We start from the raw sequence: 19,772 nt of genomic DNA on the forward strand, positions 1-19,772 counted from the left end.
CCCTGCAGAAGCGGATCATGCTACGCGGGCAGAAGCGGATCATGCTACGCTGTAACCGCTATAAGCCTCCAGTTAGAATATCTCAGCCAGTCATGCTTTCGTCATGTCCATGCCACTTCACAGCGTACTGAGATGCAGTCGATTGTGCCGCGAACGAATGCACGGGCCATGCCTTCAGTTTCCATGAAAGACCACGAGATGGAACTCGCGGGAGAAAAGAGAACGGAACGAGAGCCGTCCACATGAATCATGAATGCATGGACCCCCTTCCCTCTTTCCCCATGGGTCGCGGCAGGCGGTGCTGAAGCGAGCTGCGGCGGACAGTGCTCATGCTCGCGTTCAGATTGTGCGCTCTTTGTAGACTGCCGCGATGAAAAGGTCGAGCATTCACTTATTGCCACTGCCTCAAATGGCCACAATGAACAATGTGCCAAGCTAGTCCATCTGAATGACTGCTTTGCCTAGCTTTCATGGCCGCGCAAAAGCGGTTTGCGAGAACGACGCCCGCTCGCATCTAAGTTATGCCAAAAAAAAACGGGCCTTCAGCCAAAAAATGATTTCCACAGTACTGCTCGCGCCAAATTTGGTCTGAAAAATTTGGTCCAAAACTTTTGGACACCACAGGGTCTGAAATATCTGTTGTGAAAATTTACACGCTCCTATGGGCCGCGTGACAGTTCCTGAATAAAGTCCAAAATATTGCGCAAGTCCGAAAAATTTGTCGGCTACTATACTTTAGTTAGCTAGACGTGTTTAGGGCTGAAGTGATGTAAAGCTGGAAATTTCTCTGGATGCCTGTATTGCAGCAAAGTTTGCTTGTCTGGAACGCATGCCTTCTTTTTTTGCAGGGTTCCTGCGTGCTTGGCATAAATGAGCCAGCAGTGACCATCAAGAACATTGAGTGTGCCATCATCGACCATGCCTTCGAGCAGGGCTGGATACATGCTGACCCACCATCCCAGCGAACGGGCAAGAAGGTGGCTGTGGTGGGCAGTGGGCCTTCTGGTCTGGCTGCAGCCGCTCAGCTGAACAAGGTGTGCACCCGAGCTTTAGGTGTCTGCTGCTGATTGAGAAATAAGTTGAGCCAAGTTATAGGGAAATTGTTAGAGAATGTGTTTAGGAACAATTCTAAGAGCACTTTCAGGAATACATTCAAAAGCACATCAAGAATGCATATGAGAAGAGAAATCTACCTTTGTATATTAGTACTGAATCCGTTCTGCAAAGGAAGGGCTCTCTTTTGCGTAGTACCGGATGATCCAAATATACAACCGACAAATTTTTTTTTCAAACATTCTTGTGGGAGAAAATTAGTGTGAGCCTTTCTAATACATGAGGCATTTGTAACTTCTGCTGGCATTATTTAAGGCCTGCTCGACGATAGCTTGGCCATGGTGGCATGTACCCAGCGAAGCAAAAAGTGATGTAATACCATGCAAGGTTCGACTAGTCTCCTTCGTAGGGGCAAATTCTCGGCGCTGGTTCCTCATAACGCTGATCTTGTTACAGTGACGCAGATTTAAATTATACCAAGAAATGTTTGAGACCTATATAGTCAGAGACTAATTTTATTTGCTACTTAAAGGATGTCATAGCAGGGAAAAGAACTAAGTGCAGCCTGGTAGGGTGTGGAGGCATTCACAAAACTTTTCTGAATCTTCTCTTGAAAGTGCCAAGAGTTACTTGAAGTTTTCACGCACTAATGTCAAGACCACTGCTGAAATAGGCGTAGTCTGTGTCTTTCAAAACCGTGTTTTTTAGCCTTTATGGCCTGCTACAGTGAGCATAATATCTTTTTGTAAATTTTGCCACTGTCGTTAGAATGGGCACAACAAGCAGCTAAGTCTTCCTGGTTCTCAACAGGGGAAGGCAGCAGTGTGAATAGGAATGTACTGGTATGGTATATTGGGATTTAAGTTAACTTCCCAGAGCAACATGGACTATGAGGAGCACTTTAGTGGAGAGCTTCAGATTAATTGATCACCTATTTGAAATATACTATTTCTAAAATCGTCTTGTGTACCTCGTGGTGTACCTAGAGTTACGTCATTGTATGCAAATTCTGCAGAACGCACAGCAGGGATTCTGTACAAGATGCGAGTACCTTAATTGTCTGAAAGTGGCAGAAACTTTGAAACATTAGGTGTGCCAGTAATATGTGAATGGTCCTTGGTTAACCTTGCAACACCGTTGTGACAACACAGGCTGACCCGTAATGCAGGTGTAGAATGTCCGCACTGGCTAGTCTGTTGTCAACTGTACGTATCTGTGATAGCACTCACTGTTTGTGTGCGATCTGCACTATTAAGTGTGCAAGGTCTGCTAGTACCAGGATTGAAGTGTTTGTGTGCGATCTGCACTATTAAGTGTGCAAGGTCTGCTAGTACCAGGATTGAAGGCGGCTCATGTCAGAAAACGAAATGCTCCAGATATTCGCTCTTCATGGAGTGAAGAAATGACACTGACAAAGTTTCTCTGGAACTGCTTTTTATCTGTGAAGCCAAAATGTGCCCTCTCTTCCTAAGCAATGGTGCAGTTTGACTACCTTTTAAAACTCGTTAAGTTGGTAATACTCATTTTTCTCAAATGTATGCAAGAAATTTCTAGGGTTAGGATGGTACTGGAGAGCTAGGGTAATTGGAGATCTTTTAGAAAGGGCTTGCAGGAGATATAGTAATTAGGATGACTAATAAGGAAGAGCACTGGAGCAGAAAAAGGAATGCTGGGTGCAATATCCTGCGTAATAGTTTTGTTATTTTAACTTTAGCCATGTGCCAGCTATTCAACCTTGGCATCTTGATGAGCTGTACATATTTATTTATTATTTATTTATTCGATACTGTCAATCCCGTCAGGGATCGTAACAGGGAGGGCATTCAAAGGTACGGGACCGCAAAAAATTTGACATGAGATTATACATAAGAAGATATGTGTAGCAATTAAACCAGAATGAGGAGCATGTGATAAGATTTTGGCACGAAAACACAAACTGAAGGAATAACTTTGTAATGACATGAGAACTCAATAATTAGTGAGCTATAAGTAGTTAATTTTCCACACGTGCTGAACAAATTTAATGATGGATTACTAACAATGGATGTGTTCAAGGTATTCCATTCGCGTATAGCACGAGGAAAGTATGACTATTTGAAAGTGTCAGTACGGAATGAAAACTCGTTTAGAGTGGGTATGTGATTATTACTTGTTTGTCGTGTTTGTGATTTTGATATGTATCTTGAAGTGTCTACTTTTAAACGATTGTGTATGAGTTGGTACATGGTTTTAAGACACACTAGTTTTGCTCTATTTTGAAGGGTTAGTAGTCCTGCATGTTTGAGTGGTTCTGTTGGTGAGTCTGTGCTCTCTCGTCGGGGTGACTGAAGAGACCTTTCTGTTTTTTTTTCCAGGCTGGACACGAGGTGACTGTCTTTGAGCGGAATGACCGTGTCGGCGGCCTCCTGCAGTACGGCATCCCCACCATGAAACTGGGAAAAGATGTGAGTGCTTATGTCCCAGAAGATGGCGGAAGTTCTTGGAATTTTGTTTTGTGTGCCTGTGAAGTCATTTTGTGTTGGAAGGTGGTGAAACTGTGCAGTTGCGCTTATCTATATTGAATATTGAAAGAGAAGCAGCCTCGTGACATTGCACCATGCATTCATTCTCTAGTTTCCTTGGAAAGTCTTGCTGTAAGCTCAGAGAGAGCATCTGCACAGTCTGATTTCAAGGAGTGCCATATCTGTGCAGTAAAAATACGTACAATTCTGTACTGTGGGTTGGGGATATATTTTACAAATTTGTGCATATTTTTTTTGGAACATTGACTGAGATAAGTGTCAATATTGAACTGAATTGTCGATTTCACGGCGTCTGGGGCTAGATTCACTCTAGGACTCATTAGAATGGCCCCTGTGTACAAACGCTACTCTTTTCCATATTCACAGCTTTAAGCATGGACTTCTCAGGAATAAGAAAATCTTCAATAGGAATGTGGTTTAAGAAATTTGCAATTTTCATTCTGCATGTGATCAGGCACTTTAGATGGCAGTCTTTCTCATGTGCCAAAAAACGCAAGGCTCATAGGGGGTATATTTAAAGAAAATTGAAGTTTGCCTACATTATATCTATTCTTTGCTTACCTACCTACTATGGCAAACACTATTTCACAGAAAATGGCTGTTCTGTAAGCTAGAAAGAAACCAAAATGCGAAATACAGGTTCTCCAGTCACAGGCCATTTTTTTCAAATGAACTACTTTCAATCACCAGTTACAGAATCCATAAAAATGCATATTTCGCTGCAGAACGGGGCAGACAGAGTATCACAAAAGGCTGGCAGTTGAATTTTCGAGAGAAAAAAAAAGTGGTGGAGTTGTCCTTGGGGTCTTTTGTTGAAGGATCGAACCTCAAGTTCTTTCATAAAGTTACTAGGCCAACTCGTTTAGCATTGGCTGGGTGTTTATTTTGTGTGTTTTGTGCCATAGCAGGCATTTTCACAATTTTTAGGACACGAGTTAACCTGGTATTCTGTGTACGCCTGCACAGGTTGTAAAGCGGCGTGTTGACCTGATGGCCGAGGAAGGCATCAAGTTCCAGACGTCCACCGATGTGGGCAAGGACATCAGTGGTGCAGACCTGCTGTCGCAGTTCAACGCTGTGCTCCTCACCACTGGATCAACGTGGCCACGTGACCTCCCCATCCCCGGTCAGTGCCTGATGCTGTACTTTGTCTTGCCCAGGGGCTGATCTTCTTGGTGTTCATTTCGGCAAAATTTGGCGCATCTTGTTTTTTTGTTTTTGTTTATTTCAGAACTCGAATGTATCTTTGCCAGTATTATTTCAATGAATGATTTGGTGACTCTCCAGGGATTTCGCAGCACTCCTATTTAATCAAAGTTTGTTAGAGCGTATTGCAACATTTTGTGAGCATGAACGGTTTGTTTGCGAGTAGCTAATCTTTTAAAAAAGCACTGCAAAATGAAATTTACTTCTAAGGACTAGATTGATGCAGTCAGTTGGTTGCTGTGCCAGTTTGTGTGAGAGGACGGGGCATCATGAGGTCGATGGCAGTGGTGGAGAGGCTCAGCCATTATGGTATCCTGATCACACTTTTTCTTGATGTTCATGCATGGCTTTGTGTCGGTGTCCTCCATATACCACTAACGGCTATAAGCGGATGGACAGCCGAGCATTCAGGTGGTGAAGAGGTCGTGCTTCTTGGCCTGCAGATAAGTGTAACGAATTGCACAACTGCGCGGCTTATCCAGCAATATCATTGTCACATCACTCATCTTGCCAAGGCAGCAAGGGAAGGCAGTGTGCGGTCATATTCATGAAAACTGCATATTTAGATATAGTAATGACAGAATTACTCAGTGCGGTGCCGTGCAGTGACCACCACCTATGCCTTGTCATTCCAAATATGAACAGTAGTCAAGTTGAAATGGATTGTTGACTTGTTTTGGGGCTGTTGGTGCAGGCCGCCACTTGGAAGGAATCCACTTTGCCATGAGTTTCCTGGAGACGTGGCAGAAGAAGCAGCTGGGCAATGACATCGACCACGTGCCGCTGTCCGCCCGCAACAAAGATGTTATCGTCATTGGTGGTGGAGACACCGGGGTCGACTGCATTGCCACTTCATTGCGGCAGGTCAGGCTTGCAGCGGAAAAGCTGTCGTTTACGGAACATTTCTGCATGCTGCTGACAATGGTGGTGTATCTTCAGCTCAGCGAAGGATGTGCTGAACAATTTAATGTGCTTAGCTGCATTGAATGCAAACCTGTGTCTTTTTCAAAACAAGCTAGAAATTGGCTGGAAGCACAGCTTGGAAAGCATAGTCAGTGGTCTTCTCTGAATGAGATGCCGAAGTTTTTGTTCTCTTTATGTGTTGTTTTTATTGTAATAATGGCTGTGTGAGGAAAAGTTAAGTATTCTAGTGATTGAAGAATGCTGTATTGGGAGTGTGCAAGTTTGAAATGTAGTCAGCATAACACTGTTTTGTGTGGTCGGTGAATGGGTATGATATTGGCAGTATGGTGTACTGTGAAGTGAATAAATGTAGAACTATTTTATGTGGTGCCTTGCTTTTAACAAAGTTACCTTTATTTCTCGGAATACAGCATGCTTCCATTACTGCATTCTTCAACCTGCACGGTACCATAGTTGCCCCATCAAGGTTTATCTTCATATCATCTATGCCCCAGTCTTTCAACAATACCACTCTGAATACAATACTGTTGATGACCTAATAACAGTATAGGGTTATTCTAAAAAACATGTCATGATCTGCATATTCAACACTCCTGCGCAATTATTATTTTGCCAGTTGCCTCGTAACGTTTGCTGTTGAAAACATTAGTGTCCAAGCACACAGTTGAGGTTTTACGAGCAAAATGACGCATTTACCAACCTTACTGTTGCACTGAACTCACATATGGCGCGAACCCCATTGAATAACAGTGGGGACTCGACAGCGATCAGTTTGAGCATCATAAGTGTTGCATAGGGGAAGGTTTCAACTATACTAGTATATTTCACTCATCATTAGCGGGCCTGAGCTTGCCCTCATTTGTTTACACATCCCGCTTGCTTGCGTTGATGATAATGATGGATGCATGCTCCTCTCCATGACTGCAGGGTGCCCGGAGCATTGTGACCTTTGAGATTCTGCCACAACCACCTCCACAACGTGCCGAGGGCAACCCCTGGCCCCAGTGGCCCCGCATCATGCGCATAGACTACGGCCACGAGGAGGTCCGCCTAAAGTATGGCCAGGACCCACGCCACTACTCTATCCTCAGCAAGGTAACATAAACTACAGTAAAATCTCTCTGATATGAATCTGGTTGATGTGAATTTCCAAATGATACAAATTCGTGAAGTTCCCCGGCTGGAGTGCATTGAGTGCAATGCGCAAAATTTTGGATGTTCCGAACACTCTCCCGCGCCACTATGGGTGATAGAAACGTGCAAACTGCGACCGCAACCTTGAGCACTATGCACTGCCCGCACATCGTTGACTCCGCGATCACCAGCCGTCTGTATGTATGCACCACTGGCAGTTTGCGGTGACAAGTGGTTCATGCCTTGCATTGCGATGTCTGTCGGGTTCACACCACAAAATGCTTTCAGCGGCATGCGGCCCACAAACCGCAGACATTGCAACCGCAACAGTTGGAGGGGAGCGGCCGCGCACAAATCACACATCGCTGGCTGCATGATCACGATTCAAAAGTAGTTAGCAGCGCCACGCAGCCCGCATGTCGCCATCTCCTGTCATGCTGTACGAGCCGCGAGAAGTATGCGAGGCACGCGACCCACATGTCACAAATGTCGTGATTGCCTGATGCACTGTGTGTGCCGCGAATGGCAAGCTGTGACCGCATGATCGTAATAAACCATTTTGGACGTAAATATATCTGCCTTTCCCATGCTTCTGCATACTTATTTTCTTTCGTTTTGATGACATGAATTTTTAGTGACCCCGTGAGATTTGTATATCACCAATGTTCTACTGTAGATCGAAAATATATGCCACCAGGTTGAGAGGTGATTCTATATAACACAGTCACAGGAGTCTCCCTATCAAAGCTTTCACTGTCGACACTGTTAGCGCTTGAGCAGCAGCAGTAGCATTGCACACTGCTGAAAATGAGATATGCTGCATGTTACAGTCAGTAATTTTTTATTTTGGGCATAACATGGCACATTTGTGCTCTTCAGCCAGAAAATTTCACTCATTTTGATTGGGTAATGTCAACGCATGATCTTCAGAGACAAGTCCTTTTTAGGCTTGCGATTTCAGTGCAAACAGTTCATTTGTATTATGACCTCAATTGCACGGGCGTGAATCACCTGCTTGTTAATGCGGGAGCCTAATGGATGCCATGCCTCTTTGTAGGAGTTCCTGGACAATGGCCAGGGCCATGTGTCAGGCATCCGCACGGTGCAGGTCAAGTGGACCAAGGATGCCACGGGCCGCTGGAACATGGAGGAGCTCCCCGACACCAGCAAAGTCTTCAAGGTATCCCTTTCTCTCTTTTTGAACTCTTAAGGGGTTAAATTCTATCCTTCTTACGTTCAGGCTCAAGGCGAGTGACCCACAGAAATGAATTTATGCTTAAGGTCGTTTGCAAAAGCACCATTGCCCTAAATTGCGAGCTATTATCGCATTGAGGTTTCAGTGCACATTTTTTAGAAAACCTCATCGATCGCCTTCTGACGACACGGGTCTCATCAGTCGCGCCACATAATCTTTGGAGTTACGACCTAAAGCCATGTCCTGTATACTTAACTGAGTGTGTAGTACCTTCTGTGCTTAGACTACAGCAACAAAAGATAAATTTGTGGGCATGGTAGAGGCTACCACTGCGACAGGAAACATGGTTTGGGGAAGAAGACTAGGCCAGCAGAGAGTGCGGGAGGCCGTAGCAAAAGCAGCACTAAGCTGTCTCGCACCAGCACCAATTTGAGGATCGGTGGATCGGGATGTGCTTGCACATATAATGTGCGGCTCGTCGGATATGTGCAGGCGGACCTGGTGCTGCTCGCCATGGGTTTCCTGGGTCCCGAGAAGTACCTCATTGATGAGCTGAGCTTGGAGCAGGACCCCCGGTGCAACATTCGCACCTCAGCCAACTCGTACCGCACATCAATCCCGCGGGTCTACGCTGCCGGAGGTGAGCAGTTCCTGGACGTTCTCTCTTGTCATGCCCAAACTATGAGCCTGGTGAATGGCAGCCAGGTACAGTAAAAGCTCGTTAATTCGAACTTCATGGGACCGGGAAAAAAGTTCGAATTATCCGATGTTCGAATTATCGAATGGCCTCGAAAAAACTGACGAAAACCATTTGTATTACGGTAAATGTACCGTATTTAGTCGCGTAACGAACTCGCTGTAACGAACTCGCTCGCATAATGAACCCACCCAGCCCCATTCGTGCCTACGAATCTGAAAAAAAAATATATAATAATAATAATAATAATAAATGCGTCAGTCGTTAGCGCGTCCCTCCGTTTGGCGCCGTCAGGGTTCACAGCACATTTCTTGGCAGTGCGCCAAGATGCTGCGCAGCGATAACGGCGTGTTTATCTTTTGACTTTTGCTCCGGCAGGGGGGAGGAAAGCGAGCTTGGCAAAGTGCCAGCGCTTTTCCGGTTGTGCAAGCCTCCTTTTCAGTAGGTTCGCTCATGCTGGGGCAGGCGGCGCCGTATGCTGCCACTCCAATCATCGTAACGAACGCCGTATACTGCCACTCCAATCATCGTAACGAACGAACGGTGCTAAAAGCCGGCCGGCGTCATGATCGTGGCTGACTCGCGTGCGTGCTTCCGTTAACGACTGATGGGTGGAAGGATATATGGCTATAGCAAAAAAAAAAAAAAAAAAGTTTAACCCATAGTGCCCGTCCGAGATCACAGCCTTTTATGGGCGTTGGCTGGAACCGCGCCGACAGTACTCATCCCTATTTCCAAATTAACAGGGTTGGAATTAACGAGTATTTAGTTGCGAACTACGGAGGTTGCGCAGAAGAGAGAGCAGGCATCCGCATCCACCGTCCCCTCCCTCCAATGCTGCCGGCCAGCCGCCACGCCAGTCATGGTATCATTAAGTTTTACCCACTCTTCCATAGTTTTACCTGGTTCCATCTTCTGTCCTCGTTTTGGACGTGCGCAGCCTCTAATTATGCCTACCGATCGCGGAGATGTTTCTTTACTTTTTTTTTTTTTTTTTGCTGTGTGATGTGCGCCAAGCCGCCTAGATGCAGCGGCGCGTAGTTCGAATTATCCGTAGCGGAACCGACTCGCGTTCGAATTAACGGGCTTTTTTATACACGGATCTCTATGGAGCTTGGCCGGACCAAGTAGTGTAGTTCGAATTATCTGAAAATTCGAATTATCGAGGTTCGAATTAACGAGCTTTCACTGTACAGTCGATGACAAAAGTTTTCGGGACATGAGTTCATGAAAGAATACTTACGTCTGTGCGACTGAGCAAACAGTGAATGAAATGTGCTGAATCATAAGGAGACATGCACATTTGTTCAAAGAAAGAAGTATTACAGGAAAAGCTAGCGAGGCAACAAAGAAATAAACATTTTTCGACAAATCCGCATTCCGCAGACTTTTGCCCCTGATGGTACATTTAGTTGTGGATAGGTCACTTGTACAGCCATGAGCTGACTGAAGAGGTGAAAACAAATTCAGTGTGTGTGTCAATCCCCGTAGTTACCGTGGATGTACAGGTGCCTTTTTATGCTCCCGTTTATTTATTTTTTTTTTATCTGCAGAATTGTTTTTTGACACATCTTCTGGTGCCAGTTCCAGATGTAAAGCGAACTTTTTGTTTCTCTGCAGGCCTAGGGGGGTAGCACATATCAGTTAAGGATTAGCAATTTAAGGAACTGCAAAGGTCGATTTGCTTCACATATAGACTTCTTACGGATCGTTCACATAATATGTATGACAAAATCTGAGTTGGTTACAGGTCCTCTTTTTCACAGCCCCATGTGCAGCAATTGTACAACTGTGACCTTTCAGCAGTATTAGAAATATTTAGTATTTTACTGGTGTATTTCTGTTGTATTCTCAGCCCAGAATGAGCATGAACTCCATACATTACTATTCAAGTATTCAGCATCAGTGTCTAACCAGCTGTTTAACTGGAACTTCTCGTGCAGTTTCACTGGCTTGTTACCAAAGGCATGGTTCAATCCATTCTCACTATTTTGTCAGCGATATAGTCATGTCTTAATGTGTACTGTATTTACTCAAATACATAGCACTCTCTTATTTTCTTCGGGCTGGTAAGAGTAATAATGCACCTCGTATTATAACTGAATAAATAGTATTGAATAATTGGATAGTTTTGTTCCACACTGGCAGACAAAACTCTTACGTAATATTCATGGTTAATGGTCACACTACGCTTATTGAAGGAGGATAACAATTTTAGTTAAGGCACTTACCTGAAAGTTTGCTTATAACTTTTCAAAAGTTGCCTTGGAATGTACTTTAATGGTGCCACTTGCTTGCACGAGGGAACATAGTTGAGCTTCATTCTGGTTCGGTGGTATCATTTGAGCCTTGACATTTGTCATGATCGAGTGTTGTGTTTTGAGAGACCAAGGCCTAATCCCTGAGTGACGTGAGCACATTGTGTGATGCAGACTGTCGCCGTGGGCAGTCGCTTGTGGTGCACGCCATCAACGAGGGTCGCCAGGCCGCGCGGCAGATCGACCTTGACTTGTCCGGAAAGAGTCTTCTCGCCGGTCCCGGAGGAATCATTCCCTACTCTTACGAGCTCACCGTCGGCAGCTAAACATCCTCTGCTCAGTCCGCGGCCGTATAGTCACCACCTGGACTCTCGTATACGTTTCATTCAGGGTTCTCTTCGTTACCGCTGCCAAAGCGGGTGCGAGAGAATGCCACAAAGCGAACCCCCAGGCACTCTGCACTAGCCCTGCAACGAACCCACATGGAGGGGTCTCGCAGCCATGGTGGTGCTAGAGAACCTCGAGTGAAATAAGAACCACAGCCAGTTTGGACACGCAAGAGACACCACTCCTACAGGATTGCCATCAAGCCTTGGCTTCCTATTCGCCTCATTTGGCTGGGGTGCTTGCTGGTCCGGTGGAAAAAGTGTATGCAGTAGGTACTGGAAAGCATGGGGCAGAGAAGAGGGCTGCAAGATTGTTTCCCAAGCATAAGGGATGGTACTGCGAAAAAGTGGGAGGGGGGGTCTGGATGTCGAGAAAGTTTACATTGCATATTTTATGGATGAAGTACTGATGCATTCTGTTTACAGATCCGGAACATTGCATTGATTGCCAGTGATTTCTGAGGGGCTCAGCAAGTGGTGTATCTGAGCCCACATCTCTGCCCTCCGGTATCGATTTTACTTCTGCCAGGAATGCTCCTTCGAGCTGCTTTAGTTGATGTTTGGCATTGCCTGAAAGGGGAGTATGTTTCATTTGCTTAACTTCGTTACACGAGCCCCTTCTACTTTGCCTTTTAGGAATATTAATAAAATGTCACATTGTCAAAACTTTGAAGCTCAACATAGCATTCAATAGCAAAGCACACTACAGCACTTTTTCTGCAGGTGCACCAAAGCTACGAAGCATTTGTCAAAATATTGGTTGTGGCACAATTGTGACGGAAAGGTCAGCTTGGCAAGGTTCGGAAGAATTGCCTTTTTTTTTTCTTTTGAGCCCCTGGCACTCATTTTCATTGATCAGTGTTGGAAGAAGGCATTTCTTGTGATGGACACCTTAAGTTTCAGCAGATGTATATTAGTTGTATATTGTGACTGTTGGGTAGCAAGTGTTTTGAGTATAATATGCTGCGTTCAGTGCGTTACTGGAAGTGTCTTAATTTCAAGCTTTGGAACATAGACACTGCCACAGGTAATGAGCAGCTTGCAGAAACAAGCTCTTTTTGTGCAACCCAGGCAAAATCCTAACTGGTCCAGCTGGTTTAAGGAACAAATTTAGAGTTCATTCCAGTTGGCTCTCAGTTGGATAACAATGGATCTCCAACTGGAATTCAACTGGGATCAACTAGGAATTTGTTCCTTAAACCAGTTAGACCAGTTGAAATTTTCACCTGTGAATCTTCGGGAATAGTGGCGAGAACCTTCACAGTGGCTACTGCAGGAATGCGATCGAGCATCCAGATTCGTATTTCCATCGTCCACTTGAGCTTGTTTTTCCTGGGGCATTGCAGCAGCTTTCGGTGCTGAATGGCACCTCGCAGTATTCTGTGTTCCTAAAGGTTTTTACGCTGTTCGCCATTGCGTATCGAATTACATTAGAGGTGTAAGATACATTTGAAAGCGGTTGCGAGCGTTCGCACAGCAAACTATGGGTGACCTCTTGCAAGACAATGAACGCATCTGTAGAGCAATGCAGTCATGGTGCGTAAAAGTCGGGTCTCTATACACTCTATACATTTGTTATTTGCCTGTCTTGCACTTTTCATTGTGATATAAGACCGTTCCAGTGTTCCGTGTAAGAAAAGAACGTGTTATGTACGTCTGGCGAACTGTGAGAGATTAGCAGCTAAGTCTTAACCATTGAACATGGTCTTCGTTACTGTTCCTTTATGTGTATGCTATGAAATTTTGTTGGCGCTCCATGATCAAAAGGGAAATTTAGAATGGCTTTCTCAGGCACACAAGAAAGCACAGCATGACTTAGTTGAAGCCTGCTGTCTTTTAAGTCTCGAGGTTCTTCAGAGTTCCTTAATGTAATGCTTGGCTGAGGTTAGTTCAGAGTACATGTATAAATGCTTTCCTGGAATTTGCATGAAGAAAATCGCTAATTCCTAAAATTATTCCGCGGCAGAAGTAGAAGAGCTCGGAGTAGTTCCCGTCCAAGTTTGCAGACACCTAGTAGACTGTGAGAAACTTGTAGCACTGTCCGCTATGTGGTGGCTTTACAAGGTACTGTAGCACACGAGAAATGCAGCTATGAGCCTCATGCCTGCAAATAAATATCTTGGCACACACAGGCATGTAGGTGGAGAAGCAAACATATTGGCATGCAAGTTGCATACATAATTCATCAGGCTGCTGTAAATTTAGTCTTGAAATTTTATTTTCTTTTTTTGGCATCAATGTAAGTTGACTGGAGAGTGAATTCCTTGCATTCCTAGGCAGTATATATTAAGCAAAAGGCCAATTTGCTATCATAATGCTCTCCCTTACATTTTTCTGGACACTTGGTTTGATCGCTTTTCAATGGGGATACTGTCAGCAAGGACGGTGTATTTTAGCAGCCTGTTCAAGAAATAGACGGACTTTCATACCTGTATGCATTCATGCATGTAGGCCGCGTGCAGCTGTGGCATCAACCGCAGCTGGAAGCATGTAAGAAAAGTCAGCAGCTGTCTTGGGTCAGGTGTGCAGGTTGGCTGTCACTCCTGTGCCCCTTTGCGCATTAGGATGTACGCTGTGAGGCTGGGACAGATGATTTGAGGGCACAAGTCTGACTGAGTGCATTCTTGTCTCCTCTCTTTTTTTTTATTGCGTCTCACACTGCAGATCCGAATGTGGCACAGTTTGCTTGCGCTAAGTTGTCTGTAACCACGAACATATCGTCGGTTGTTGTTGCTGTTGTTGTTGTTGCCGTTAATCGTCATTTGCGAGGCACTTGCTGCACCCTGTGATGCTGCTAAGCACCACTTAGTTCACAGTCTGGCTTGTACCGTGTTGTGACCTGTGCCCAGTGGTAGCCGCTCGCCAGCAATACTACACGCAGCAGAATGCCTCGCGGCCGGTACGTTTTGAGTCTTTCATAGTGTGGTGCTCCATGGGCTTCCGCTTTGTCCGTTCTCTCTCTCTCTATCCTGTTTTCCTCTCGCTCTCATTGAGTGCATTGGGAGAGAGCAGCAGTGCTTTCTTTTCTCTCGCGCAGTCTTGGGCTGGAGCCAGTGCGAGGTCTTTCTCACAGCAGTTACGTCTCGGGAGGGCAGTTTAGCTTTGTGGTACACAAATTTCAGGAAGGGTAGAAAAATGATAGCGGCAGAGAACAATCTTGATGCAAGACCACTCTGTGCCAGTGGAAACAGCCATCACTGCTGATGATTCTTCCACTGCATCGCTTGTACACCTCAGATGTGAGCAGCGGGAGAAAGAGAAATCATTTAGTTCTCGAACATTCTTTATGCCATTCATATGCAGCGTGTTGGATCTTGTGTCTGATCTGTTTCGTGTCTGTTTTGGGTGAGGTGATTGCTGGTGTTAAATGGTGACTTTGTGACGTGCACCCTCTTTTGAGCTCCTATATTTTTCACCGTTCTGAATTGAGTGTAATTAATGTCTCGTTCACGTTCGAATGCAGCCTTTGTGGTGCTGACCTCAACATGCAATCTGTCGATGTTTTGTGTCACTGTGTGATTTCGTGCCCTCCTCTGTGAGCTGTTTATCTGCAGATATTGGAATGCATTTGCTAGTTCACTAGATACAATCAGCGGGCATAACTGCATGCTCTTTTTCAAACAATCATATGTTGCTATTACTTTGGGAGTAGTGTTCCTTCTTCCAATGTACATGCCACTTGTAGCAGGCACAGTTGGAGCTTATTATGAGCTCAGCGTGACCACAAAGTTCCCAACTTGGTTAGGCGGAACTTAGAACTCCAAAACACTGAACCAGCACTTTCTTGGAAAATTGAACGAGATTCTGCTCTTGAAGCACATATCGCTGTAATGACTTTCTTTGGCCTAGGAAACAAATGTTTGTATAAATGCTAATAAAATCGTGAAAATTTTGATCGCTGAACTCGTTTCAGGCATTCATGCTAGATAAACTTGGATGATAGAGCAGACTGGAGAGAAACACTAGTTGCTTTCTACACAGCGCTCTCTGATTTCTGACAAACATCAAGTGATTGTGTTGTTTACGGCATATTTTAAATAGTAGCTGCACTTGGGAAGCATCTGGTGATAAGGCTTAGTTTATTTCAAGGGGAGTAACACTGACTGCAATGCGTTCCTTCATGGCAACTGCAGTCACGCTTTTCACGTCACCTGCAGTGCGTTTTGAAAACCCACATTATTCACAACTCTTGGTGCTAAATGTCTGATAGTACATGTGAAAATCGTCTCAGCATAAGTGGAACTAGTTCCAGAATTAAGCGGCCTCATTGGTGTGTTCCATTACCATAGACACACTGGAAAAGCATAGTAGTATATTTTTTTTTTGTTGTTGGCTTTTCTTGTACTTAACACCCAGCAACCATGGATTTGGAGGTACCTTTGTGCCTGCAAAAGATCCTGGAAGCTGTACATGGAATTTCTGCATGTAAAAGAGTGAAAAGTCATGTTTGTTGCCAAGTTAGGTTATTATTTCAGTGATCGGTTCCAAGCATTACGTTAAATGTGATTTGTATGCAATGTTCTGCAATGAATTTGGTAATAGATATGCGGTCATGTTTAGTAATTTTTATTACTGCAACGTTTAATGAACAATGGTCAACCTAATCATGTTCAGAGCTGTGTAATGTTCTTTTTTATGTCCTCTGTGGCTGCATTTCGTGACCAAAGAGCCTTAGTTTGCTTGAAGTCAGGCTCAACAACGCTGGGCTTGACTAGTTGTATGATATGTAGTATTGAATGTTTGTGACTTTGGTGCCTGTGATACAAATTTTCATGGCCATTTACTTGTCAGAAGCATTTTCATTCGCTTAGTTTATTTTGTACCTTTATGTTAGTCTCAACTGGCATGATTGGCAGCAAGAGCAATTCATAATTATTCTGCTGTAATTTCAGCAGCTAAGTAGGCCTAAACTGTGCATTCTTGCAAGATGACAACTGTCTGATTTCTAAATTTTTTTCCCTTTTTTGAGCACCTTGAATCACGATGTTAGTGTGCGAACAGTTAAAAAGCCGTTTTAACCTTACTACTTTTGCATTTGGAAAAAACAATCAAAAGTTGTAGACCATTCCTGGCTTCACTATAGACTGAAGACGTTTTTGGAAAACATCTTTTACATTGATGCTTCTTAGATACATCATTATAGCCTAGTCATGGCAGAGAATAACAGTTCCTGCTAGTCACTACACAAGCAGCCTACAATACATACTCTTCTTGAGTGATGTAATTTACTTCTGTGGTTTTCTTTAATGGCTTAGCACATTTTATTATATTTACGCGTGTTCTCCAGCTAGGCAACTGGCACTGCTGCACCATTTTGAACCACCAGTCTTTCAGTCGAGACGTGTCAAATAAAAGTGCTCTCCCGAGACAATATATATACAGCACCATTTATATCTTCGGTAAACATGGACACTATTGTCCTGCCAGCTCTGTTGAGCTCATCTACCTGATGCCTAGGCTGGAACAATGTTCACTGTAGACGGAAAGTGCCACCTGGCAGCAATATTGCTGAGCACTCCAGGTGCCGTAGAAAGTTGCTGTGTGTCAGCTTTGGTGGGGATATACACTGACAAAGAGAATCATGTATCGGTGTCCATGTACATAGTTGTGTAAGTAGCTGTACGGTGGATGTATTAAAAGCATGAAACAGACCAGGCTTTATGTCTGCTCATTACCAGCAATATTTTTTTCTTTGAGAGATGATGGAAGTGTAGCTGGGAAAATGACTGTAATGAAGTTCGTACATGTTTGCACATCTTAGGAGTTGAAGGTCATTTTGCAGCATGAGCTACATCTCTTGAGGTTTAAGGGGGTTCTCCTGGGGGAAATAAGGGAGGCAATGGAGCCTCCATGCTATTTGCCAGTGCACGATGTTGCATTCTCTGCATGCGTGACTGTACAGTGCATTCACCGGTGCTTGAGCTGTGCGCGTGCGTGAGCTTCTCGTTCTTTCTTCCAGGCTTGTCTGCTGTCAGAAGGTCAGAACCAGGGCCCACATTTTGAGTTTGCATTGTTATAGAAGTGTCACTATTTCACGTGACCTCGAGTCATCTGATTGGTGGAAACTCCGGAACATGATGTTGCCACCTGTTCCAGTTCCATAGTGGCAACACCCAGTTCCGGAGTTTCGACCAATCGGATGGTTCGAGGTTGCGTGAGATAGCGACACTTCGATAACGACACAAACTCTGAATATAGTCACAAAGTTGTGAAACTAACCATAGGACCCATGTATAAAAAAAAAGCGGTTGTTTTGATTGGTAAAAATTCGGATGTGTATGATAGTGGTGGCATCGGTGGTCATTAAACTGTTATATAGGTTGTGAATTTTCACATTGTTGATAAATGCACAACCGCCTGACAAAGAAAATTAACTGAAGAGGCGAATTAGTAGAAATTCTAATGCGTAAGAGTCGTAGTAGCTAAGAGGGCAAAGAAAAAATGAAGCAATTTGCAGAAGACAATGGCTGCAATAGCAGATGGCTTTTGTAGTGAAAGCTACACTGCGGTAAGTTTTCAAGACCTCGGGTGGCCACAGCTATGCCGTGAAGAGGCGTAGCTGCGGTCTTCTCATAAAAAATCTGCCTACCATGATATTTGAATTCACGTTATCCCTATACCATGGGCAGGAGCTGCCAACACTGGTTGCTCCTTTCATATGGAAGGGCGATATCAGAATCTGCCTGGCAGAATCTTTTGCATTCTCGTTACCCCTACGAAGCGCAGGCACGTCCATACGGCTTGGTTGAAGCGTGACTTTATATGTGGGCTGGTAGCTGAAGCTCTCGCGGATGAGCTTAAATGTCCCCAATAATTTAACACCTTGCACTGATATGGCGTGATAGGGAAGTAATGTAACAGACAAAAGAAGCTTCTGCCATTGCTTTCGCAATTCAACTATTGTTAACCAGAGCGGAACCACAAGTAATTTTTATTGGCCGCTTCTTGATGGTGCCACGCTTATAAGCGCTAAAAAAAATGCATGCTGAAACTGGTCGCTTCTCAAAGCGGAGTTCCCAACTGGTATGATCAAAAAGCTCTGGTCAGAATTTGGAGCAATCAAACTCCAAACGGAGGAACGGAAACTGCGTATGTCTTATTGTGCTATACAATTCTCATTGTTGCTCTTGCACTGAACGAGAAATTATGCGCCACGAATAGCCTCTGAGGCCACTCTGCCGTCATCACGAGTGATGCCATGCATCACGTGGTGGGGTATAATAAACAAAACCATATAAAAACGATCACCTCTCCCGCAATTTGAGAGCAGATGCAAGAATGAAAGGGATTTACCAGCGGTCTGTTTCCTCTGGCTCCAAATGCTCGGTGACACGCGCAAGAAATCCATAGAGGTGGATGAGTATTCAAGGGAAATTCGAAAGCTTTGATTGGAGCTTACAAGTTAAAAATAATTTTTAAAAAGGTGCTACGTATGTCCAGACATGGCAGAGCTAAGCTATCTGTTCCAGATCAGATAGCCCCCATGTGTAAACACTGCTCAACTCCGGCCACACTCATACACATGGTGTGGACTTGTACACATTACAACACAGACAACACAAACACCCCAGAGACGTGGGAGTCTCTCCTGTGTACTTCCAAGCCAGCAGACCAACGCTGGCTTATCCAGCGCGCGGTGGAGGCCGCGGCATCCCAAAGGATCCCCGCCGACCTCCTCTAAGTCAGCGCAACCGGTCTTTTGACTGGTCCCCCGTTTTTGGGCGCAATAAAAGAGTTCACCACCACCACCACTAAGCGATCTTTCATTTTTTTTTTCTTGCACTCCAGCGTGGTCCGAAGTGAGGAGGGAGAGGAGAGGCATCATTTTCAATCGCTCATAAGTGCTAATAAATGTAGCTTGAAATGTTTTCTTTGGGGTGACGATTGATGGAATACCTATTTCGTGCGCGTTTTATAATTTGGTAAATAGTTTTTCATGGCCCTTATTAAGCAGTTGTTACAGCGATGTCACTTGCTATGTCTGCACTTGCTGACGGGGGAGGGTGGGGGGGGGGGGATGCCTAATGGGCGATGAACGCGAGCGAACCGAAACTCGAAGTGTCTTTGGAGTCGCGTGTTTTGCGGTGAGTGCGGCTGAGATAGCAGCACTAACCTCATGGTGTACTGGTTTATTGGAAAGGAAAAGCGCAGTGTGGAAACCTGAACCGCGCCAGGGAAGGGAAGAATATGGGAGTGAAAGTAGAAAGAGGAATCGTACACTTGGGGACCTTTAACGTGCACGAAAGGGGCGGAGGAGTATGGTTGCTCCGAGACTGGACTCCGGGGCAGTGGCTAGCCTAGCTGCCACCGGTGGTTGTACCTGTTGTACGCGACGCGCGTCTTTCTCTCTTCCTCTTTTTCTTCTCTATTTTCTCCTCTCCACACGAGGCAGCGGAG

The 19,772-nt window shown here is 44.7% G+C and overlaps 1 protein-coding gene across 1 annotated transcript in view; it reads left to right on the top strand.

Moving 5' to 3' along the window:
• The window catches only part of LOC146208018 (uncharacterized), a 153,307-nt gene extending 136,281 nt beyond the window's left edge, over window positions 1-17,026 (top strand). Inside the window, exons 38-45 of the mRNA XM_084591702.1 lie at window positions 849-1,034; window positions 3,408-3,497; window positions 4,542-4,701; window positions 5,476-5,645; window positions 6,633-6,800; window positions 7,897-8,019; window positions 8,527-8,674; window positions 11,164-17,026. Coding sequence (XP_084447828.1) covers window positions 849-1,034; window positions 3,408-3,497; window positions 4,542-4,701; window positions 5,476-5,645; window positions 6,633-6,800; window positions 7,897-8,019; window positions 8,527-8,674; window positions 11,164-11,315 — 1,197 coding nt within the window. The 3' untranslated portion in view covers window positions 11,316-17,026. The remainder of the gene's footprint in view (window positions 1-848; window positions 1,035-3,407; window positions 3,498-4,541; window positions 4,702-5,475; window positions 5,646-6,632; window positions 6,801-7,896; window positions 8,020-8,526; window positions 8,675-11,163) is intronic.
• The last annotated feature ends 2,746 nt before the right edge of the window (window positions 17,027-19,772 follow it).

The sequence above is a fragment of the Amblyomma maculatum genome, chromosome 1 (genome assembly GCF_055883805.1).
Source record: "Amblyomma maculatum isolate TAMU_Amacu chromosome 1, ASM5588380v1, whole genome shotgun sequence".
In the NCBI taxonomy this organism is placed as follows: domain Eukaryota; kingdom Metazoa; phylum Arthropoda; class Arachnida; order Ixodida; family Ixodidae; genus Amblyomma; species Amblyomma maculatum.